This window comes from Ceratotherium simum, chromosome 5 (assembly GCF_057802395.1).
Source record: "Ceratotherium simum simum isolate JZ-2026a chromosome 5, ASM5780239v1, whole genome shotgun sequence".
Taxonomy (NCBI): domain Eukaryota; kingdom Metazoa; phylum Chordata; class Mammalia; order Perissodactyla; family Rhinocerotidae; genus Ceratotherium; species Ceratotherium simum.
The window spans coordinates 82,412,193-82,437,338 of record NC_141904.1 but is presented as its reverse complement, the minus strand read 5'-3'; the positions used below and the strand labels follow the sequence as shown (position 1 = coordinate 82,437,338).

The 25,146-nt window shown below is 40.6% G+C and overlaps 1 protein-coding gene across 1 annotated transcript; it reads left to right on the top strand.

Moving 5' to 3' along the window:
* The first annotated feature begins 998 nt into the window (after nt 1-998).
* On the top strand, nt 999-25,069 carry LOC147917126 (ER membrane protein complex subunit 3-like). Its single transcript, XM_087431404.1, has 8 exons — nt 999-1,354; nt 8,331-8,388; nt 8,726-8,819; nt 10,513-10,617; nt 11,589-11,670; nt 13,459-13,538; nt 14,348-14,430; nt 24,832-25,069. Exons 1-8 carry the CDS (start codon nt 1,200-1,202, stop codon nt 24,958-24,960), a joined length of 786 nt encoding a protein of 261 aa, XP_087287530.1. The 5' UTR covers nt 999-1,199; the 3' UTR covers nt 24,961-25,069.
* The last annotated feature ends 77 nt before the right edge of the window (nt 25,070-25,146 follow it).

The window sequence follows — 25,146 nt, the reverse complement described above, 5'->3', positions numbered from 1 at the left end:
GGTGTTCTTTTCACCTGAAATGTTCTTATCCGCCTGGAAACTACTACTCATCTTTAAAGACAGTCAAATGTCATCTTCCTTGAAAAATGCTCCTCCTATCCCCCAGGGAGTTTGGTACCCCAGCTTCCCTGCTCCACAGAGTATACCTAGGAGCCCTGACCACATCACCTAGACTGCGGCTCCTTGAGGGCAGGAACTCCGTCTCCCTAGTGCCCAGCGCAGTGCCTAGCATAAAAATAATTCTGAGAATATCCGCTAAATAAGAATGGCTGGCAGGCAGGTACATACTAATAGCTAACAACAACTATTTTAAGTGCTTTATACTTAACACTTCATTTATTCCTCACAAAACTTTTTGAGGTAGGTACCATTATTATTCTCATATTCAGTGGCAGAGCTGGGATTCTAACTCAGGCAGTCTGGCTCCAGAATCTGCAGTCTTAACTACCACCTACACTTACTCTTGATTATAGTAAGGGCTTCCAATAACAGTTAACATTTACTATGCACCAGGCACCATGCTAAGCGTCTTCTTTGTCCGTTGCCTCGTTTAATACTTACACCGTTATTAGCCGTTTTGCAGACGGAAAAACTAAGGCAAGTCAGGGCCGTCTGACTTCAGGGCACACACCCTCAACACATGCTAGACCGTCTCGCCTCCAGAGAAGCCTGAGAGACGGGGAGGGGCCGGCGGCCCGGACCCCGTCATCCGTGAAGGGGGTAGGGGTAGAAGCCCTTCTCATTTCGTCATTTTAACGACGCAGGGAGGTACCTGGGGGATTATTCCACGATAGGACAGACGAGGAAGCCAAGGTTCGGGGCGCGAAGCCCCAGAAGGAAAGGCCGGTTTGGCTTGGGTCTAGAGACTAGTCCACAGGGGCGCGGAGCCTCGAGAGACGACGATCATTGCTCAACTCACCCGCCGAGAAGCCGTCGCCGCCTCCCGTTTTCGACTTTCCCGCCCGGCGCGACGCCACGCTGACGTCACCGAGGCGCGCCGCGACGTCAGCCTTCCGCGCCAGAAGTGGGCGACCGGGTGGCCTGGCTGGCCGCAGTGCGCCAGGGCCTAGACGGCTGTAGCGTGCAGGGGCTGCCAGGCTGAGAGGTGTGAGAAGGTCCAGAGGCGAACTCGAAGAGACGCACCGGCTCCCGGAAGAGAAACCCGGCTCCACCTGGCCGGGAGGCGGCGCTCTGTGAAGATGGCAGGGCCCGAGCTGCTGCTCGACTCCAACATCCGCCTCTGGGTGGTCCTGCCCATCGTTATCATCACCTTTTTCGTGGGCATGATCCGCCACTACGTGTCCATCCTGCTTCAGAGCGACAAGAAGCTCACCCAGGAACAAGTCTCCGACAGGTCAGCGCCCTCCCCTCTCTGGCGACCTCACTGCCCCGTGTCCTTGGGCAAGAAAGTGCAGGGGATATGTGAGTTTGCCCGGGTTCACATCGCGCCCCCACGGGCTGGGTGATCTTGGCCGAGTTACCCCTGTGTTTCACTTTCGTCATCTGTAAAAGGAGGTTGATGACAGGACATGCCTCATAGAGCTAGCGAGGGGATTAAATGTTAGATAATGTGTATATGTGCCTTTAGCCCAGGGCTTGTGACGTATTCAGTGCTCAAAAAAATGTTGCTGTTAATATTGTTGGGCTAGTCGCCAACCTTCGGTGGGCTTATCAGTGAACTATAGATAAAGTAGGTGTGATTATACTCGTTTTACCAGACTACTATAGTGGTCAGCTGAGACACTAAGTAACCAAGTGCTTTGCAAAGGTAAAACTACCACAGAGATGTGAGGAGTTGTAATCAGTTTCCCTCCTGCAGTGGAGGCAGCTTCTTCCTCATGTGCTTCATTACAGTATTTATCTATGGAGAGAGGTAATTTGAGATGATTTTAGGTGGCATCCGGACCTGTGCCTCTGCCATATTAAAATAGAAAACATTTTTCAGTCAATCGTTCTGATTATTTTCGAAGACCATCTCAGGTAAATGCTAATATGTCTTTAACACTTCCCTGTCACTTATTAATCTCCCATTTTAACAAAGAGCAAGTCTCAGGTTCAGAACTTTCCACAGGCAACAGTGTCCAGCTAAAATTTAATAATGTTGTTTTGTTTTTATTGTATTTATTATAACAGTTACTTTTCTCTTTGTGGCAAATAATAGTGGTTTTCCATTTGCTGGTAACTTAAAGATTTCTTTTACGCTTATATAAGCAGAAAAAGGTGAAATATAAGAAATACCAAGTTTTTAATAGTTCAGGTACTAGGCGAATAAGACAAAAATCATAACCGTGGAATAAGAATGACTGACGTTTGGGAAGCACTGCTTTATCGTTTCCAATTGTGCTTCCCAATTATGCTAATAATAATAGTAAACCAACATTTATTAAGCACTTATTCTATGCCAGGCATTATGCTAAGCACTTATATTCATTAACTTAGTTAAAATTCAGAGCAACTCTATGAGGTAGATGCTGTTGTCCCATTTTATAGAAACTGGGACTTAAAAAGTTCTGTGGTCACACATGGTGACATTTAGGGCTTGAAGCCAAGTCTTCTGGTTCCCAAGTCTGGATCTCTTTCTACTGTACCACAGCGGCCACTTCAATTATTTCTCTGTGGCATCAGTTTTAGAACTGATCAGAACCAACCTCCTGGCGATAACCTTAAGAAGTCAGTTCACCACAGAAAGGAAGGCTATAGAAAGATGCAAAATGGAAAGAGGTCAGACATTCAGCATTTATTTTTTTATTGACATCAATAAATTGTTCTCATTTTATCTTGACAATAATATGAGATAATCCTGAGCCCATTTTTACAGTTGAAGAAAAGGAAGCCTGGAGAAGTTAAGTAGCCTTCCCAGAATAACCAAAATAGTAAAATATTGTGCCTATACTTGAACCCAGATCAGTCTCTGTCCCAAGTTCAATTCTCTTGACCAGGATTCCTGCTGTCATAGATTCTCTGCCACAATTTTCTGCTCCTGGTTCTCTGTGTAATTTCAGAGTGACGGTTCTGAATGATATCAAACCCAAAGCTCCCTTTTCTAACCCAGAATGGAATTCACAGTTCATGCAATCTACATACAAGAACGTTAAAAAAAACAAAAAAAACAACTTAATGCTCTAGTTGTAACCATCAGGAGAAATAAAAGGAAAATAACTTAATTTATTTTTCATAAGTGCTTGTGCACAAAGGTCCTAGAAGGTGTAATGCAGAAGTCAGGTGCATGCACGTAGCTATAAAATCACCATAGTTGGGACAGGTTCAATTGTAAGCTGATACAATATGTTAGCTGCTTAGATATCACAGAAGGCAGTGCTGTCTTGGATGTAATTTTCCTAAATAGTGAACAACTCTTGATAAAGTTCTGAACAAAACAAAGTGCAGTTTTTCCAATATTTGCTCAGTGGTTGCATACCTGGAAATTTAGAATATATAAAAATCATTACCCCCTCCCCCACAAAAAGTAGAATTAGGCTTGAGGCTCAAATAGTTAAAAATAATTTGGTGAGATATTCAAAAGTAGTGTGAGACATGGGACAGTTTTTTGTATTGCACGACTGTCTCCAGCATTGAGGGCTCCTTAGCATCCCTTACCCCTAACAAATGACATGTGCTCTTTCCACCCCATCATTTTGACAATCAAGAAAGTTCCACAGATTTCCTTCAGGCCCCCTGGAGGGCGGTACCACCTCCATGGAGAACCACTGCTTTAGAGAAAACTCAACGTCTCTGGTCATAATTACTCCATCCCTTAAGTGAGGTGGTTGGATCATGCTAGCTCTGACATGGTGTGACTGTGCCCCACCAGGTCATCTTTTGAACTTGGGTGGAATGCTGAGCTCGTGATTCTGTTTTTTTTTGTTTGTTTGTTTGTTTTTGTGAGGAGGACCAGGCCTGAGCTAACATCCAATGCCAATCCTCCTCTTTTTTGCTGAGGAAGACTGGCCCTGGGCTAACATCTGTGCCCATCTTCCTCTACTTTATATGGGACGCCGCCACAGCATGGCTTGACAAGCGGTGCCTTGGTGCGTGACCGGGATCCAAACCGGCGAACCCCGGGCCGCCGCAGCGGAGTGCGTGCACTTAACCGCTTGCGCCACCAGGCCGTCCCCTGAGCTCGTGATTCTGAACTGGCCAAAGTCCAAGGCAAAAAATGTTTTTCAGTTGCACGACATTCCTCTAAATACAGTCATCCCTCGATATCTGCAGAGGATTGGTTCCAGGACACATACACACACACCGCCCCCCACAAATACCAAAATCCAAGGATGCTCAAGTCCCTTGTATAAAACGGCTTAGTATTTGCATATAACCTGCGCACATCATCCCATATACTTTAAATCATCTCTAGATTACTTGTAATATCTAATATAATGTAAATGCTATGTAAATAGTTGTACTATATTGTTTAGGGAATAATGACAAGGGAAAAAAGTCTGTCCCTGTTCAGTACAGACACAACCATCGTAGGCCTTTTGATCCGAGGTTGGTTGAGTCTGCAGATGCGAAACCTATGGATATGGAGGGCTGACTGGACAGTGTAAGTTTCCATTAGCCTGAAGGACCACAAAATGGGACATTTGGTTTCATAAATGATTAAGCTTTTACTCAAAACTTACTAAAATTTTTCTAAAATGTATTAAACCCAAACTGGAGAATATGTAAATGAAATATATTAGACTATATTTGGGGATAGAATGTATGTAAAAAGTGGTTCTCAAGCTTGAAGAATATACTGAGTCTCTGGAAAGAAAAAAAACACAGATCTTTAAGAATATGGAACTCTGGTTTGAGAAATACTGACTTTAAAAACTAAAGTTGTATTTTAAGAAAATGTCTTTCAGTTGCAAATTACCACTGCAAAAGAGAAGCTTTATCTTTATAACCAGTACAAGGACCTAAAAAGTATTAATGGAAATGAAAATGCAAAATTAAAAATTTCGTATAGAATTTGCAGACCTCAGAGAATAGATTGGGGGATCTCAGTTGAAGAAACTAAGTGTTTGGAATATACAGGATAGTTTAAGCTTGCCTTGGTTCAGGGTTGAAATGCCTCAAGGTCATGATTCTCAACCCCAGTTCTACGAAATTACTCAGTAATGTAAATATAGGAGATCTAGCTGAATTTCTGTTGATTCCAGTGCCTGTAGAAGTCCCAAATTATCTACGGTGAACAAGTTTTTATTGATGACCCACCATGTGCCCTGCACTGTGCTGTATGCTATAGGGTACAAAATAAGACAAAATCAAGACCCTACTCTCAGGGAGTTTTGGTCCAAGTGATAAAACATACAAAAGGAAAATAACAGATACTATTAATGTAGTGCTTAGGATGTGCCAACTACAGTGGTAATTACTTTAAATGAGATAATATATATGAAGAACTTAGCTTAAAATCCTTCAGTATTTCCCTTTTGCTCTTATTTTTAGTTGTGGTAAAATATGCATAACATAAAATTTAACATTTTAACTGTCTTTAAGTGTACAATTCAGTGGTATAAGTACATTCACACTGTTTTGCAACCATTACCACCATCCACTTCTGCAATATTTTCATCATCCCAAATAGAAACTCTGAACCTATTAAATAGTAACTCCCCATTCATTCCCTTCTCCTTGCAGCCCCTGGTAACCACCATTCTACTTTCCGTCTCTATGAATTTGACTACTCTAGGGACCTCATGTAAGTGGAATCCTACAATATTTGTCCTTTTGTGTCTTGTGCATTTCACTTAGCATAATGTCCTCTAGAGTCATCCATGTTGTTACAAGTGGCAGGATTTCCTTCTTCCTCATGGCTGAATAGTATTCCATTGTATATATATACCACGTCATCTTTATCCACTCCTCTATTGATGGGTGCTTAGGTTGTTTCCGTATTTTGGCTATTGTGAAGAATGCTGCAATGAGCGTGGCAGTACAGACACCTCTTTGAGATACCGATTTCATTTCCTGCAGATGTATACCCAGAAGTGGGATTGCTGAATAATATTGTAGTTCTATTTTTAATTTTTTGAGGAACTTTCATACTGTTTTCTGTAATGGCTGCACCAATTTACATTCCCACCAATAGGGTTTCCCTTTCCTTCCCCTTTTGCTGTTAAGCTAAAGATTAAAATACAGTGGAACCCTTAAAAGGGAAGGAAGTCCTGTCACGTACTACAACATAGATGAAACTTAAGGACATACTAAGTGAAATAAACCAGACACAAAAAGATAATAACTATGATTCCACTTATGTGAGGTATCTAAAGTAGTCAAATTCATAGAAACAGAAAACAGAATGGTGGTTACCAGGGGTTGGGAGAGGGGGGGAAAAGGAGAGTTATTGTTCAATGGTTATAGAGTTTCAGATTTGCAAGATGAGAAGTTCTGGAGATCTGTTTCACAGCCAGGTGAATATACTTAATACAACTGAACTGTGCACTTAAATATGGTTAAGATGGTAAATTTTATGTTATGTGTCTTTTACCACAATTAAAAAAAAAATACAATGGAACCCACATGCCCTTGTAGAGTCTGGCCGTTGCCCACCTCTCAAGCCTCGTTTTCACCACATTTTCCATAGCTCTTCTTCTTCCAGCCATATTACCTTTCTCAGGTCTTCAGAGACACAGTGCTTCTTCCTGCCATAGAGCTTTTGCCCATGCCCTTCCCTCCAGCAAATTGCCATGTGAGTAATCTCTACTCATCCTTAAGATTCCAACTTAATCATACATCCTCAGCAAAGCTTTCTTTGAGATGTTGACTTCCCAGACTCGGCCAAATGCCCATGTTATACACTCCCATCATACCATCCATCTCTCCTTCCTAGGACATAAGAGGTGAATTTCACATTTATTCCTGTGGTTATTTGATTAATGTCTTTCTCCTCCACTAGACTTTAACCTTCATGAGATATTTCCGTTTTGATCACTGTTTTCATATCACTTAACATAGTACCTGGCATTCAGAAGCTCAAGAAGTATTTGTTCAATGAGAATAAATGTTATTGTACAGAATATGAATGGAGGTGTAGGGAATTTAAATGACTTGCACAAGATCACATAGCTAATAAGTGGCAGAGCCAGTATTTGAACCAATCTCTCCAACTCCAGAGCTTAAATTTTTCCCCATTGTTCTAGACCCAGTGCTGCTTAAACTGTCAGTGGTGAAGGACTAGTTTTTTGGTTTTTTAATTTTCAATCTATCACATATTCATGCTTTTGTAAAATATTTTGATCACATATTTGTATGTTGTGACAATGTCAAATTACTGTAAAAGTTTCTAAACCCTTATTCTTAATGTCTGTACTTATCTCATTACAGACCAGCACTGGTATGTAGGCCATACTTTGAGTAGTTTTAGACTAGCTCCCAGGGAACAGAACATATGACATGTCACCTCTGTAGGCCTGTGTATAGAGCAGTCAACCGTACAGTATAACGAGGTCAAGAGGAGGAAGACCAGAGAGAATTCCATGAGGATGCCAGGCATCAGGAAGAGTTTCATGGAGAAGGTGGGGCTGGAAGAAAGTGTTAAGGCGTGTGGGGTAGAATTGGTAAAGGAGAGGGGCGCTAGAGCATTCCCAGGTATGGAGAAGCTAGAGTATGCATCAGGTGACATGGGACCTTGAGGGTGTGAACTGACTGCTTAGAGCAGGTGGTTTGTGCTGAGGAGTAGAGAGAATACCAAGCACAGTTTTCTTGTGTTCATTTCTGTCTGGGTTATTTTTTTCTTTTCTTTTCAATAAGGAATTCTGTTAACTTAAGAGCTTTTTTCCCCTCTTTAATGATCAGTTATGTTCAAATATCACCAAATAATTTCATTTATTAATTCATTATGTGTTTATTGAGAGCTTCCTAACTCCATCCTGTGTGGAATTTCTATTTCTTGTCTGTCAGATAACAACCCTGTCAAGTCCTGTACTCGTTTCTCTGGGGAGTTTAAACAGTTCCTTCCTTATCTTCACCCTTCCTCCCTCCTCCTGCCCCCACATCTTCTGAGTAACATTAGCTGCTACTCTTTTCGCTCAGAGAAAGTTCCTTTTTAGCTCATTATAAAGTAAGAAAAAGCTGAGTGTAACATGCCAAATGTGCCTACCTCAGAAATCTTTGATGTGCAGAAACACAGTCATTTCAGAAAAATGCTTTTTTGGAAACCTGATTGTTGCGTTAAATATATTATATTGGTTTTAAAGATATTTGTGTTGTGTGAAAAGTTTCCGCACAGGATTGTTGCCAGGTAAGCCCTCTCTTGTGTTTAAATAGGTCTTCTACTTTATTCTCTCATTTTCTTCTAGTGTTATCACTTTTAAAAATCTCATTGTCTTGGTTGTATTTTTCAGTCAAGTCCTAATTCGAAGCAGAGTCCTCAGGGAAAATGGAAAATACATTCCCAAACAGGTACTCATTTATCTTTTATTAAGAGCTCCACGATTCACTGTTGAGGGCAGTAGATATCTGAATGTTTTATAGGGGACTCTTTGGGGAAAGCTGAAGGCTGGCAAGTCAGTAATGAAGCTGTGGCCTGGTGGTGTTTGCTGTCATTGTGACTTCATCCTTCTTAGGAAATTGTTTTTAAATGTGACTCAGCTAAAGTGTCAGGTTGGCTGCCAAGTAGGCTACCAGCTTTGAGTGTAACAGCATATTCCAAGGGCCTTCTGACTAAGCCTCTGAGAAATAATTTGACAATTTGCTATATCACAGTTTTACGACTTAAAAAGGTCTTTTTTTCTACTAGTCTTTCTTGACACGAAAATATTACTTCAACAACCCAGAGGATGGATTTTTCAAAAAAACTAAAAGGAAGGTAGTGCCTCCTTCTCCTATGACTGGTATGTTTATTCCCTCCTCTCATCTTTTTTTTTTTTTTTTTAAAGATTTTATTTATTTTATTTTTTGCCCCCAAAGCCCCAGTAGATAGTTGTATGTCACTGCTGCACACCCTTCTAGTTGCTGTATGTGGGACTCGGCCCCAGGATGGACAGAGAAGTGGTGCCTCGATGCGCACCCGGGATCCGAACCCGGGCCGCCAGCATCGCAGCGCGCGCACTTAACCACCAAGCCACAGGGCCGGCCCCCCTCCTCTCATCTTTAAGGAAGATTTTTAACATGAGTTGGGGAAAGGAGGGCAGGGAGGATGTCGTTTTATTTAAGTGTTAAATTGTAGAAGATAGCAACCTAAGGGACCTTAGAGATCCTCTAGCACAGGGATCTACGGAAGTGGAGTTCTCTTTTTCAAATAAATCTTCTGGGGACCCCATTGTAGACAGTGTATTTAAAAAAAGAGCCCTTGGCTGAGGGGGTGGGGAGGCTAGAGCCATTGTCCTTGGGTCTCTCCCCTTTGCTGTTCCTCAGGACCCGAGGCTCTGTGGCACACGGTTGTAAAAGCATTCCAGTCCCAGCTCCAACCAAGTGCTGGATCCCGTTTCTGACAGATGGCCCCCAGCTGCTGCCTGAATGAGGAGGAGCTCTCACTACTTCGTACCCAGACCAGCCATTTTCTTGTCAGACATGATTGCTTGGCCAACCCTACAAGTTTTGCTCTTAAGAGATTTCTTACTTTCACTGATCCCAGTCGTGTGAAAAATACAGCACCTTTAAATAACACAAAATAATTTTTTATTCTGTGTTGACTGTCCTCTCATTGTAGTACCCGTTTCTCTAGGTGAGAGAAGCAGCTGTTTTAAACACAGACAGAAGGTACTGGAATTGATTTTAATAAGTCTTTTAGAAAACTTACAAGAAACAAAAGACCAATAAATATATGAAAAGATACTTGACTTCACTAAAATCCATGGAATGCAAATTAAACAAGATGTTCTTTTTAGCCCAGTACACTGGCAAAGATGGAAAAGCTTGATCAAAGCCACTACTGTGGAGGTCATGGGAAGTTAGGCTGTTGCACTGTTGTCAAAAGAGAGTCTGACGGTATCTGTCAATTTTAAACATTCAAACCCCTTGACCCAGAAATTCTTCTAAGAGTTTCTCTTACAGAAATGCTTACATAAACATGCAGATTTATGTACATGATAGTTGTTGGCAGCATTGTTTATTGGCAAAAAAAAATTGGGAATAATCTGTAGGTCCACCCAAAAGTGATGAGTGTGACCACACAGTGGCCTCCTATGCAGACATCGAAAATAATGAGAGACATTATACCAATGTGGAAATACCATTCACAGTATAGTAATGTTTTAAATTAAGAAGCAGAATAGCAAGCATAATATCCGTTTACTGTGTATACATAGAAACTATTGTGTGTATGTATATGTATATACATGTATAGGTATGTGTGTATATTTTTATTTATATATATATGTAAAGATGGAATGATATGCAACAAACAGTTAAAAGTGTTTAGAGAGTGGGCTCAGAGGAACTGTCTACATCCTGTGTTTCTATGTTGTTCGAACTTTTTACAATGAACTTGGATTACTTTAGTTATCAGGTGCATTAAAAATTTACAGAAAATCAGGAGGAAATCCCTGCCAACAGTGGTAAAATGTTGTTCTCTTATGTTTTTAGATCCCACTATGCTCACAGACATGATGAAAGGCAATGTAACAAATGTCCTCCCTATGATTCTTATTGGTGGATGGATCAACATGACATTTTCAGGCTTTGTCACAAGTAAGTTACAGCGCCAGAAGACTTCAGGTTTACTTCATCTCTGATTCTTTCACATGGCCCTGTTCAGAGAAATCCAAGTGCCGCTGTAAGATACTAATATCGTAGGTTCTGTGTTCTCTAATGGAAACTGATACCATTCTTTGAACAAACAAATTTAATATGCTATGATTTTATGGCTCTTATCCCAAACTGATTGTAAGTTCACGAAGGATGCTTTTCTACTAAATAGGTACTCGAATGAGTGGCTTGCTAGTTTGTATCCAAAACTAAACTGGTTGAGTAGGATGTGGGGAAGCCTATTTCTATCTTGACTTCATTTTCTAGGTGTTGGGGTTAGTTGTTTGTCTATTTGTTTATAAGTTGCTTGGATTTGGTTTGAATCCGTTTGGTTTCTTAGTAATGTAGTTCTCTGTGTGTATATATTCCACTTTGGGTTTAACAGATTAGTGCAAGTTTCTTTTCAGTTTTTAGGTCACAGCTCAGTTTGAGTCTCTGCTTCTTTTTTTTTTTGTGAGGAAGATCAGCCCTGAGCTAACATCCATGCCAATCCTCCTTTTTTTTGCTGAGGAAGACTGGCCCTGGGCTAACATCCGTGCCTGTCTTCCTCCACTTTATATGGGACACCGCCACAGCATGGCTTGATAAGCAGTATGTCAGTGCGCACAGGGGATCTGATCCCTGGGCCACCGCAGTGGAGCGTGCACTTAACTGCTACGCCACCGGGCCGGCCCCGAGTCTCTGCTTCTTAAGCAGTGGAGAAGCTGGAGTTGTTCATGTTCTATAGTACAGTGACATTTGACTGTTATTTCCTCAGAAATTGACACAAATTTCCTTGTGGAAATCATTTTCCAAACTCTGTATGGGACAGAGTTCCCAACTCCTCAGGGAAAGAATGTGTGTGTTCACATTTAAACTATTCTGAAAATAAAGAAGGTAGGAATGATTGTGAACTTTTTCGTTCTTCTTTGCAGCCAAGGTCCCATTTCCACTCACCCTCCGTTTTAAGCCTATGCTACAGCAAGGAATCGAACTACTCACATTAGATGCATCCTGGTAAGGGCTTTCTTTCATTTAATAAAAGCAAACCAAAATCTAGAACCAGTGGCTCTTAAAGAACAGGACTTCCAGTTTTCATACTTCACTGGAATAGGGTTTTGGAGTTTTTCTCATTGAAACTCCACTCAAAATGCCACAGGTGGATTAAGGTGACTTTTATATGAGTCTTGAAAAAGGATAGAAGGTGTCAGCCTCTTTTTTCTAGCTTCTTGAGGCTTAGGAGTGGAAGGGTGGATGTGTCCACCCCAGAAAAGCTAAAAAATAAAGCCAGGAACTCTGGCCAAGGCAGACCTTTTAGCAATACCCTGGAGCTTATGGGAGTGGATGTTTGTATTATTTTTTCCAAAATATGTTACTGTAAGTAGTAACATTAATCCTTTCCGTTGGTACCAGTCACTGTGCTAGGTGTTTTCCATATGTTATTTTATCCTCATAGCAACCCTATGAAGTAAGTGGAGAAATTGAGATTTAACCACAAAGTCTGTCCACATCCAGCACTCATGTCTTATTTACCATTTTATTTTTTATAGCAGAGTAATAAAACCCAAAATCTGAAAAGTTTTAGAACACTGCTACAGCATGTGGAACCCAGTGGTGCTTCTTCATGTGGTCTCTCCAGACTGTTTTGTCTATGGCTTCCCAGAGACTGGCATGAAAAAGAGCCTGACAGGAGGAGGAAGGGGAGAATGGGCAGTGGGGGTCACCAGCAGGAATCTTGACTCATTCCTTAGTTTGAGCAGAACAGTCTCTGGTTGTGTGGGGGGCAGGACAGACCAGGCAAGGAGACTCTTGCCTGTGCACAGTTCCACTAGAGGAGAAAAGCTGTACTTCATATGAGTAGTATGATTTGATTAAACCTTGACTTTCCAGTCATATTTGGGCTAAACAAAAACTGCACGGGCTGGAGAAAAGCTTTTTTATCTTTTCTCAGCATCTGGGCATGTATGTGATTGACATGCTTGTGTGGACAAAGGAGACTGGAACCCAGGTGTACAACTAGCTGACTATTAGATACAGATCTACAGCATTATGTACAGATAGGTCGTTTACCTACCTGCAACCTGATGGAGTAACCAGAATAGGCCCCTGCTGTTGTGTAACCCAAGTGTTAGAATGAAGTGTAGATTTCTTCCCTGTATCATTTCTCATACTCCTTTTAGTTTTTATTATATGCAAGCATATTTATTTTATGGGGGCAAGATGGGAAACCTAAGCTAAGGAAAGCTTCCGTGATAAAGTTCAAAAGTTGGAATGGCTTCCCCAATAGCTGCAGTCTTCAGTATGCACGTGTTTCCTGAAAGCCATCTCTAATCCTTAATTGTCAGTATGAAGCTCACCAACACTTGTGATTTCCTTTAGAGAATGGGATTCAGGACAGGAGGCCTCTTTCAATTTTTATTTTATGTACATTTATTATATATAACAAGTGTGTATTGTTTTTATAATTAAAAACAATAAATGGCTTGAAAACTCATGTAGAAAGGAAAATTAAATTAAACAAAGCTTACGTTCCCTGATAAAATGAAGAACACCAGTTGTGAGTTCTGTTCCTGCTACTGAATGCAGAAGAATTTATTGTATAGCTGTAAGTAACAGTTTGCCTGCAGAGAGCTGTAGCTGTGAGACTGGTTTCATAGCTTGTATTTCTTCTTTGGTTGTGCTTTGGATGAATACAGCCTACCCCAGGTGATTTCTTTACGTACTCTGAACAATGGGTGGTAGAAAAGCGTGAACTACATTAATTCTGAAATAACTACTTACGTTGTCTCACTTTTTCTTTGCTAGGGTGAGTTCTGCATCCTGGTACTTCCTCAATGTCTTTGGGCTTCGGAGCATTTACTCTTTGATTCTTGGCCAAGATAATGGTAAGAAGCACATCAGGTTTAATAAGCAAATACTTCAATGGATGAACCATCCGTGCTAGGGCCAGAAAAATCATATAGGCTGTGCTATTTGTTAGCATAATCAAATACAATGCTTCGTTCCTTAAACTTGTTCTTAAATTTTTGAAGTATTCCAAGAGTCTTAAAATTCCAGGGTCAAACTGCAGTTCTGAATTCTCCTTGGCAATCCCGGGGACAATATCTAGTTCCCCGAAATCTGACACCCTCATGTGAGGAGAGGCACCAGCCGTGCACTCCTGTGAACGTGCAGCTGCGAGAAGACTGGTTTATCAGTTAGGTCATTGGCTGGAGTTCCTGCCAGTCCCAGTCCTGGCTCTCTTGCTTAATGGCGGGGTCCTTGGGCAAGTTACTGAACGAGTCTCATCCTCTGTTGGCTTATCTGTAAAACAGGACCTTAATAATTAACTTCAGAATTTGTTATTAGGAGTGGATGAGGGAGAATATGTAAAGCACTTAGTGAAGTACCTAGCATGCAGTCGTGGCTCAGTAACTGGTGGCTGTTGTTATTGTTGTTTAAATTTAAAATAAAGTTTAGTGCTTCCTGTAGTTATCTTTCTTCTCCTACTGTTAGCATCCCCATTTCTCAGAAGAGGTGAAGTGACTTTCCCAGGGTCGCATAGCCACTGTGTAACAGGGCCAGTCAGTGAAGCTATCATGTGGTTCTCTAATCCCCTGTGAGCGTCTGTAAGTGTTGTGTAAGGACTGTTCTTCCTCGAGGGTGCAGTGTGCTTGCTGAGCCCTGGCACTTATGGGCGTGTCTTGTGCTGCAGCTGCTGACCAGTCACGGATGATGCAGGAGCAGATGACTGGAGCCGCCATGGCCATGCCCGCAGACACCAACAAGGCTTTCAAGGTACACTCGCTTCTCTTCCAGCTGCACTGAAGCTCCAAAAGGCGTTACCAGAGAGTTACTTTAAAGAAGGGTTCCCTGAAGTGGGTGTACTATGTGTGGTTCCATCGTTTAAATTTAAATTTAGCAAAAATGTATTTTAGTTTACATGTCTCTTATTCCTGAGATGGAATCATCTATTAAGTAAATTAGAGATTCTTAGTACTTTCTCGTTTTCAAATGCTCACCCAAATTTAATCCACACTGTAAATGAAGCTGTGAAAATAGTCCAGTTGTTACCAAATTCACCTCACTCCAGTGGGACTCCAACCCATGTTCAGAGGAGCTCCAGGGAGGGGCCCACGGGTGGGCCTCCTACCAGCAATCCATCCCTTCCTTGGAGTGTTCCTTCCTGTTTGGTGCTGCGGATTTGAAACGAAACTGAAGCTGAGCGGTCAATGGCACAAGCTTTTATTCAATGGCCAAAGAATGGAGAAGTGGGAACTAGGTTCACAAATCAACTTCTCATTTAGTCATATCCTGCCGTTGCCGTGGCAATTGTAAACTGTCATGGCGCTGGTGGGTGTGTTATGTAGCATGGTAATGTATTACAGTGAGCTGTGGGGTCTGTGTCCGGTCAAGTCAGACTGCCATGTTGTCTTCACCTGGTTTTAACTTGTTTTGACTACATGTCTCAGCCATCTCCTCCTTCCTCTTGTTGTGGTTTCCTGTAAGCTGAAGAAAATGTGTTAAGCTTGTTCTGAGCAGGGTTGTGGTTAATGTCTTATGGGGCTAGGGGCTGGGTTAACACAATCAGAGACACCACGTAAACATTTGGAATATTTTGAACTTTTCTGAACCGTGTAGACATCATACATAAATTTCATTAACAAAAATCAAGACTGAGGTGACGTCAGCGTCATGGCGGAGTGAGCTTTCCTGTGAACTCTTCCCCTGATAAGATACAACAAAAGGAACAGTCATAGACCAACAATGGAATCCTAGACAGCAAAAAGAAAGATTGGAAAGATCCACACTGCCACACATCTGAGAGTGGAATGTGCTGGGCCCCTGGAGGAGGTGGGGAGAGGTAAGGAGAACTCCTCTCCCTCCTCATCAGATCAGGGATCCCAGTTCGTGCGGCTCCCAGAGAGGGGGGAGGGGCGGCCCTCTGTGGGGAAACCATAGCTCTTCGGGCTCTCTCAGGCAGTGGGAAACTCCCACACAGAGGACTCAGAACTGCTACGGGGTACCATCAACATCTGAGCACCCCGGGAGAGCGGATAACGAGGGGCGAACGAGAAGCCCCCCATGCCAGGGACCCAGCGGGCAAAAGAGAGAGCTGGCCCCCGCCACACCCCCTGCCGCAAGCCAGACCCTGCAGCTCAGCCAACCAGACCAGACCAAGCGAGTGGGGGACCGCAGCAAACAGCTGGGGCCGAGCGCAGGGATCTCAGATTACACAGCCCTTTACCCCCACACAGTGGCGGCAGGTGGAGATTGCAACCAGATATTTCCAGGATGAGGAAAAACAAAGCCAATACAGGAACCACAATGCAAAGGTACATGAAATCACCAGACCAGAAGGAAAATGACAAGCACCCAGAAACCAACCCTGACGACACAGAAATCCATAACCTAAACGACAGAGATTTCAAAATAGCTATCATAAAAAAACTCAACAAAATACGAGACAACACAGACAAACAATTCAATGAGATTAGGAGTTTCTTCACAAAAGAGGTTGAAATCATAAAGACAAACCAGTCAGTGATGATGGAAATGAAGAATACAATGGAGGAGATAAAGGAGAATCTGGAATCTTTAAAAAACAGAGCTGACAATATGGAGGAAAGAATTAGCATATAGAGGATAGGAATACAGATATGCCTCAGATGGAAGAGGAGAGAGAACTAAGACTAAAAAGAAATGGAGAAAGTCTCCGAGAAATATCTGACACTATTAGGAAATGTAACAAGAATTATAGGTATTCCTGAGGGAGAAGAGAGGCAAAAAGGAACAGAGAGCCTATTCAAGGAAATAGTAGCTGATAACTTCCCAAATCTGGGGAAGGAGCAGGAAATACCAGTAAGCGAAGCCAACAGATCACCTAAATACGTTAACAGGCAAAGACCCCCTCCACAACATCTAGTGGTAAGGCTGGCCAAAGTCAATGACAAAGAAACAATATTAAGGGCAGCTAGACAAAAACAAAAAATGACGTACAAAGGAACTCCCGTCAGGCTCTCAGTGGATTTCTCAACAGAAACTTTACAGGCTAGGAGAGACTGGAATGATATATTCAAAATACTGAAAGACAAAAACTGTCAGCCAAGAATACTCTCTCCAGCAAAAGTATCCTTGAAATATTATGGATAAATAGTAACTTTCCCAGATAAAAAAAAGCTAAGGGAGTTCATGGCCACGAGACCTGTACTACAAGAAATACTCAGGAAGGCCCTCAGGCCTGAAAAAAAGAAGAGAAAGGGAATATGAAGCTTGGAGCAAGGAGAAAAATAGGTAGACAAACTCAGAAAAATAGTAGATCTTTACTGGAATAGGTTAGCAACCACTTAAATACCAAAATCAAAGATCAAAGGAAGAAATTCACCAAAAATAAATTTAACCTCATCACTGTAAACACACACCCACAACACAAGATAGAATAAGGTATAACAAGAACGACTTAGAAGGGGAAGAGGAAAGTGAATGAATTGACTTAGTATAAGGAAATAGGAGGTCATCAGATAATGGACTATCTCATACACAAGATTTTTTACACAAACCTCAAGGTAACCACTAAACAAATAATCAAAACAAAATCACATATGGTAAACAAAGAGGAAACTAGAAGAGTCATAAGACAGAACAACCAAACTGAATTGGCAGTCCGAAACAAATGGGACAAGAATCAAAGGAAATGCAAAAGAACCGGAAAATAAGTGACAAAACAGCAACATTAAGCCCTCATATATCAATAATTACCCTAAATGTAAATGGATTGAACTCTCCAATCAAAAGATACAGAGGGGCAGGATGGATTAAAAAGCAAAACCCAACAATATACTGCCTCCAGGTAACACATCTCAGCTCTAAAGCAAAGCACAGGCTCAGAGTGAAAGGATGGAAGACAATACTCCAAGCTAATGGCAAACAAAAGAAAGCAGGTGTTGCCCTACTCATATCACACAAAATAGACTTCAAGATAAAACATGTTTGGGCCGGCCCCATGGCTTAGTGGTTAAGTGTGCGCGCTCTGCTACTGGTGGCCTGGGTTCGGATCCCGGGCGCGCACTGATGCACCGCTTCTCCAGCTATGCTGAGGCCACGTCCCACATACAGCAACTAGAAGGATGTGCAACTATGACATACAACTATCTACTGTGGCTTTGTGGGAAAAAAAAAAAAAGGAGGAGGATTGGCAATAGATGTTAGCTCAGAGCCGGTCTTCCTCAGCAAAAAGAGGAGGATTAGCATGGATGTTAGCTCAGGGCTGATCTTCCTCACAAAAAAAAAAAGGTAAAACAGGTTAAGAGAGACAAAGAAGGGAAATATATAATGACAAAAGGGACACTCCACCAAGAAGACATATCCGTTATAAATATATATGCACCCAACGTAGGAGCACCAATGTACATAAAGCAACTATTAACAAACCTAAAAGGAGACATTAACAACAACACAATAATGGTAGGGGATCTTAATACCCCACTTACATCAATGGATAGATCATCCAGACAAAAAGTCAATAAAGAAATAGTAGACTTAAATGAAAAACTGGACGAGATGGACCTAGTAGACATATACAGAGCACTCCATCCAAAAACAGCTGACTACACATTCTTCTCAAGCAGGCATGGAACATTCCCAAGGATAGACCATATGTTGGGAAACAAAGCAAGCCTCAATAAATTTAAGAAGATTGAAATCATAACAAGCATCTTTCAGACGATAATGCTATGAAACTGGAAATCAACCAGGAAAAAAAACGGGGAAAGTGACAAAAATGTGGAGATTAAACAACAAGCTACTAAACACCAATGGATCATTGATAAAATTAATGGAAAAATCAAAAACTATCTGGAAACAAACGAAAATGAAAATATGCCATACCAAACCATATGGGATGCAGCAAAAGCGGTCCTGAGAGGGAAACTCATAGTGATACAAGCCAACCTTAACAAACAAGAAAAAGCCCAAATAATTGCAACCTTAAATTACACGTAACAGGACTAGAAAAAGAAGAACAAACAAAGCCCAAAGTCATCAGAAGGAGAGAAATAATAAAAATCAGAGGAGACATAAATGAAATTGAGACCAAAAAAAACCATAGAAAGGATTAATGAAACAAAGAGTTGGTTCTTTGAGAAGATAAACAAAATCGACAAACCTTTTGCCAGGCTTACCAAGAAAAAAAGAGAAAAGGCTCAAGTAAATAATATTATAAATGAAAGAAGAGAAATTACAATGGATACCACAGAAATACAGAGGATTATAAGAGAATACTATGAGAAATTATATGCCAACAAATTGGACAATCTAGAAGAAATGGATAAATTCTTAGACTCATACAACCTCCCAAAACTGAACCAAGAAGAAATGGAGAATCTGAATAGACCAATCACAAGTAAACAGATTGAAATAGTATAATTAAAAACCTCCCAAAAAATAAAAGTCCAGGACCAGATGGCTTCTCCGGTGAATTTTACCAAACATTCAAAGAAGATTTAATACCCATCCTTGTCAAACTATTCCAAAAAATAGAGGAAGATGGAACACTTCCTAAATCATTCTACGAGGCCAACATGACCCTGATACCAAACCAGACAAAGACAATATAAAGAAGGAAAATTACAGGCCAATATCGCTGATGAACATAGCTGCAAAAATCCTCAACAAAATATTGGCAAACCGAATACAGCAATACATTAAAAAGATCAAGGGCCGGCCCCGTGGCTTAGCAGTTAAGTGCACGTGCTCCGTTGCTGGCGGCCCGGGTTCGGATCCCTGGCTCGCACCGACACACCGCTTCTCTGGCCATGCTGAGGCCACGTCCCACATACAGCAACTAGAAGGATGTGCAACTATGACATACAACTGTCTACTGGGGCTTTTGGGGGAAAAATAAATAAATAAAAATTTTTAAAAAAAAAGATCATACACAATGATCAAGTGGGATTTATACCAGGGATGCAGGGATGGTTCAACATCTGCAAATCAATCAACATGATACACCACAATAACAAAACAAAGAATAAAAACCACATGGTCATCTCAATAGACGCAGAGAAGGCATTTGACAAGATACAACATCCATTTATGACAAAAACTCTCAACAAAATGGGAATAGAAGGAAAGTAGCTCAACATAATAAAGGCTATTTATGACAAACCCACAGCCAACATCATACTCAACGGGGAAAGACTGAAAGCCATTCCTCTGAGAACAGGAACGAGGCAGGGCTGCCCACTCTTACCACTCCTATTCAACATTGTACTGGAGGTTTTGGCCAGAGCAATTAGGCAAGAAAAAGGAATAAAAGGAATCCAAATATGTAACGAAGAAGTGAAACTCTCACTATTTGCAGATGACATGATTTTATATATAGAACACCCTAGAGAATCTGTTGGAAAACTATTAGAAATAATCAACAACTACAGCAAAGTTGCAGGGTACAAAATCAATCTACAAAAATCAGTTGCATTTCTGTATGCTAATAATGAACTAACAGAAAGAGAGCTCAAAAAGATAATACCATTTACAATTGCATCAAAAAGAATAAAATATCTGGGAATAAATCTTACCAAGGAGGTGAAAGACCTATACAATGAAAACTACATGACATTATTGAAAGAAATCAGTGATGACATAAAGAAATGGGAAGACATCCCATGCACGTGGATTGGAAGAATAAACATAGTTAAAATGTCTATATTACCTAAAGCAATCTACAGATTCAATGCAATCCCAATCAGAATCCCAATGACATTCTTTACAGAAATAGAAAAAAGAATACTAAAATTCATATGGGGCAACAAAAGACCCCAAATAGCTAAAGTAATTCTAAGAAAAAAGAACAAAGCTGGAGGCATCACAATCCCTAACTTCAAAACATACTACAAAGCAATAGTAATCAAAACAGCATGGTACTGGTACAAAAACAGACACACAGATCACTGGAACAGAATTGAAAGCCCAGAAATAAAACCACACATGTACGGACAGCTAATTTTCGACACAGGAGCTAAGAACATACAATGGAGAAAGGAAAGTCTCTTCAATAAATGGTGTTGGGAAAACTGGACAGCCACATGCAAAAGAATGAAAGTGGACCATCTGCTATCCCCATTCACAAAAATTAACTCAAAATGGATCAAAGACCTGAAGTTGAGACCTGAAACTACAAAACTCATAGAAGAAAATAATAGGCAACACACTATTTGACATTGGTCATGAAGGAATCTTTTCAGATGACATGCCTACCCAGACTAGGGAAACTAAAGAAAAAATAAACAAGTGGGACTTTTTCAGATTAAAGAGCCTCTACCAGACGAATGAAACCAGAATCAAGATGAACAGACAACCCACCAGCTGGGAGAGAATATTTGCAAAACATACATCTGACAAGGGGTTGATCTCCATAATATATAAAGAACTCACACAACTGAACAACAAAAAAAACAAACAACCCGATCAAAAAGTGGGCAGAGGAAATGACCAGACACTTCTCCAAAGAAGATAGACAGATGGCCAGTAGGCACATGAAAAGATGTTCAACATCACTAATCATCAGGGAAATGCAAATGAAAACAACACTAAGATATCACCTCACGCCTGTTAGAATGGCTATAATCACCAAGACAAAAAACAACAAGTGTTGGAGAGGATGTGGAGAAACAGGAACCCTCATACACAGCTAGTGGGAATGCAAATTGGTGCAGCCTCTATGGAAAACGGTATGGAGATTCCTCAAAGAATTAAAAATAGAGATGCCCTATGATCCAGCCATCCCACTACTGGGAATCTATCCGAGAAACCTGAAATGAACAGTCCAAAGAGGCTTATGCACCCCTATGTTCATTGCAGCATTATTCACTATAGCCAAGAAGTGGAATCAACCTAAGTGTCCCTCGACTGATGATTGGATCAAGAAAATGTGGTATACATATACAATGGAATACTACTCAGCCATAAAAAAAAGACAAAATCATCCCATTTGCAACAACATGGATGGGCCTGGAGGGTATTATGTTAAGTGAAATAAGGCAGAAAGAGAAAGACAACACTGTATGATCTCACTCATATGTGGAATATAAGCCAACACATGGACAGAGAAAACTGCATTGTGGTTACCAGGGGCAATGGGGGTGGGGGGTGGGCAGAAGGGGTGAATGGAGACATATATATGGTGATGGACCAACAAAAAGGTACAACCCAAAATTTCACAATGTTAAAAACTATTAAAACATCAATAAAAAAAATCAATACTTAGAGCCTTTTCGTGAAACAATTCTGAAATTTATAAAATCCACTAATTTTTCATGATAAAAACTAGAAATAGAAGGGAACTTGTTCATCTTGATGAAAGGCATCTGTGAAAAACCCACAGCTAACATCATACTCATACTGACAAACTTTTCCCCTAAAATTAGGAACAAGACAGGATGTCCACTCTTGCCACTTCTATTCAACATTGTACTGGATGTTCTAGCCGGAGCAGTTAGGCAAGTAAAAGAAAGAAAAGGCATCCAGGTTAGAAAGGAAGAAGTAAAACTATCTCTGTTTGCAGATGACATGGCCTTACATAGAGAATATCCTAAGGAATCCACAAAAAAAACTATTAGAGCTGATAAAACAAGTTCAGCCAGGTTTTAGGATACAAGGTCAATATACAAAAATCAATTATATTTCTACATATTGATAATATTATAAGGAATCTGAAAATGAAATTAAGAGAACAATTTCATTTACAATCATATCAGAAATAATAAAATATTTAGGAATAAATTTAACAAAAGAAATAGAAGACTTGTACACTGAAAATTACAAAACATTGCTGAAAGAAATTAAAGAAGACTGAATAAATGGAAAGACATCCATGTTCATGGATTAGAAGACTTAATATTGTGAAGATGGCAATACTCCCAAAATTGATCTATGGATTCAACACAATCCCTATCAACATTCCACTTACCTTTCTTGCAGAAATTGACAAGCTGATCCTGATGTTCATGGATGGAAATGCAGGGTACCCAGAATAGCCCAAATAATGTTGAATAAGCACAAAGTTGAAGGACTCACACTTCCTGATTTTAAAACCTTCTTCAGAGCTACAGTAATCAAGATTATGTGGGACTGGCAGGATAGACATATAGGTCAGTGGAATAGAATTGAGAGCCCAGAAATAAACCCATACTTGAAGATCAGTTGTCTTTCGACAGAAGTGCCAAGACAATTCAGTGGGGGAAAGAATAGTCTTATTGCTTACTGGGTACAGAGTTTCTGTTTAGAGGATGAAAAATTTTGGAAATCGGTAGTGGTGATGATTTACAACATTGTGAATGTAATTAATCCCACTGAATTGTCTACTTACAGTGGTTAAAAGTGGCAAATTTTATGTTATATATATATATCTTACCATAGTAAGAAAGTAAACATTTTTTTAAAAAAATAAAAACTTTTAGGGGCAAACCTGGTGGCGCAAGCAGTTAAGTGCACGCATTCCCCTGCGGCAGCCCAGGGTTCACTGGTTCAGATTCCGGGCGCTCACCAACGCACTGCTTGTCAAGCCATGCTGTGGTGGCATCCCATATAAAGTAGAGGAAGATGGGCATGGATGTTAGCCCAGGGCCAATCTTCCTCAGCAAAAAAAAAAGGAGGAGGATTGGCAGATGTTAGCTCAGGGCCGGTCTTCCTCACAAAATAAATAAATAAAAACTTTTAAATGGTTCAAAGACCTAAAATAAGAACTAAAAGTATAAAACTCTTAGAAGAAAACATAGGTCTAAATGATTGTGACCTTGGATTAGGCAATGACTTTTAGATATTACGTTAGAAGTACTGGCAACAAAAGGAAAAATAGATAAATGGGACTTTGTCAAAATGAAAACTTTTGTACTTCGAAGGACACTATCAAGAAAGTGAAAAGACAACCCACAGAACTTGAGAAAATGTTTGCAAATCACGTATCTGATAAGGGTCTAGTATTCAGAATAAAGAACTCAACAATAAAAAGACAACTCAGTTACAGAATGGGCAAAGGTTTTGAATAAACATTTCTCCAAAGAAGATACACAGATACCCTATAAGCTCATGAAGAGATGCTGAACATCAGTAGCCATCAGGGACATGCAAATCAAAACCACGATGAGATGCCACTTCATACCCACTCAAATGGTTATACTAAAAAAGGTGGATGATGACAAGTGTTGACAAAGATGTGGAGAAATTGGAACCCTCATCCATGCTGGTAATGGTGCAGCCACTTTGGAAAGCAATTTTTAGCCTTTCCTCAAAAAGTTAAACATAGTTACCATATGACCCAGCATTTTCACTCCTAGGCAAATACCTAAGAGAATTGAAAACATGTCCACACAAAAACTTAATACCAGAATGTTCAGAGCACTATTCATAATAGTCAAAAAACAGAAACAGTCCAAATCATCTGATGAAGAGATAAAGAAAATAGAACATTTTGGAATATTTGTATAGTGTATGGACAATGGAATGTATAAAATGGAATATTATTCAGCCATAAAAAGGAATGAAGTACTGAATCATGCTACAACAGGGAGGAGCCTTGAAAACATGCTAAGTGAGAGAAACCAGTAAGAAAAGGCTGAACATGTCCAGAATAGATGAATTCAAAGATACAGAAAGAAAAGAAGTATTTGCCAGGAATTGGGGGAGGGAGATAATGGGGAGTGTCTGCTGTTTGATATGGAGTTTATTTTTGTGGTGATCAAAGTGTTCTGGAATTAGATGGTGGTGATGTTTGCACATCTTTGTGAATAAACTAAAAACCACTAAATTGTACATATTAAAAGGTGAATTTTATGGCATGTGAATTATATTTTAAAAAACCCCACACCCATGAGCTAGCATTTGTATTGCATATTAAATTTCATAAAGTATTTTTTTAAAACCCACTAAAGGCAAGAGTAGTCAGCATTAATAGACTGTTTGAGAAATGTAATTATTTCCTAGCTCTAGTGACCTTAAACAAAGTATTTTACCGTTTTTAGCTTTAGTCTCCCTGTCTGTAAGTTGGGGTGGCGTGGACGGGGTGGATAACAGCACCTCCCTCATAGGATCGAATGAGCTTCTGCATGTGAATAGCTTAACCGAGCCCCTGGCCCAGAGTGGGTGCTCACTGAAGGTCAGCACTGTTCTTGGTAACAGCCCTGGTGTCCCCTTCCTTTGCAGACAGAGTGGGAAGCTTTGGAGCTAACGGATCACCAGTGGGCACTAGATGATGTCGAAGAGGAGCTCATGGCCAAAGACCTCCACTTCGAGAGCATGTTCAAAAAGGAATTACAGACCTCTATTTTTTGAAGACCAAGCAGGGTTTAGCTGTGTCAGGAACTCAGAGTAGCGCTTAACCTTGTAACTGTCGTTTGAGCTGGAGCCTCTCGGAATAAAAAGGAGGATTGTTCTTCTCTGAGCTGGGTTCTCCTTCAAGTGTGAAACTGGAGGAAGGATGAGGAATGTGTGCTGTGTGACTTACTTGGAAACAGCTAT

Coding starts and splice junctions, on each gene's coding strand:
- LOC147917126 (XM_087431404.1), top strand. CDS start 1,200: ATGGCAGGGCCCGAGCTGCTGCTCGACTCCAACATCCGCCTCTGGGTG. Junction 8,389..8,725: donor GAAAATACATTCCCAAACAG/GTACTCATTTAT, acceptor TTTTTCTACTAG/TCTTTCTTGACACGAAAATA. Junction 14,431..24,831: donor ACACCAACAAGGCTTTCAAG/GTACACTCGCTT, acceptor CTTCCTTTGCAG/ACAGAGTGGGAAGCTTTGGA.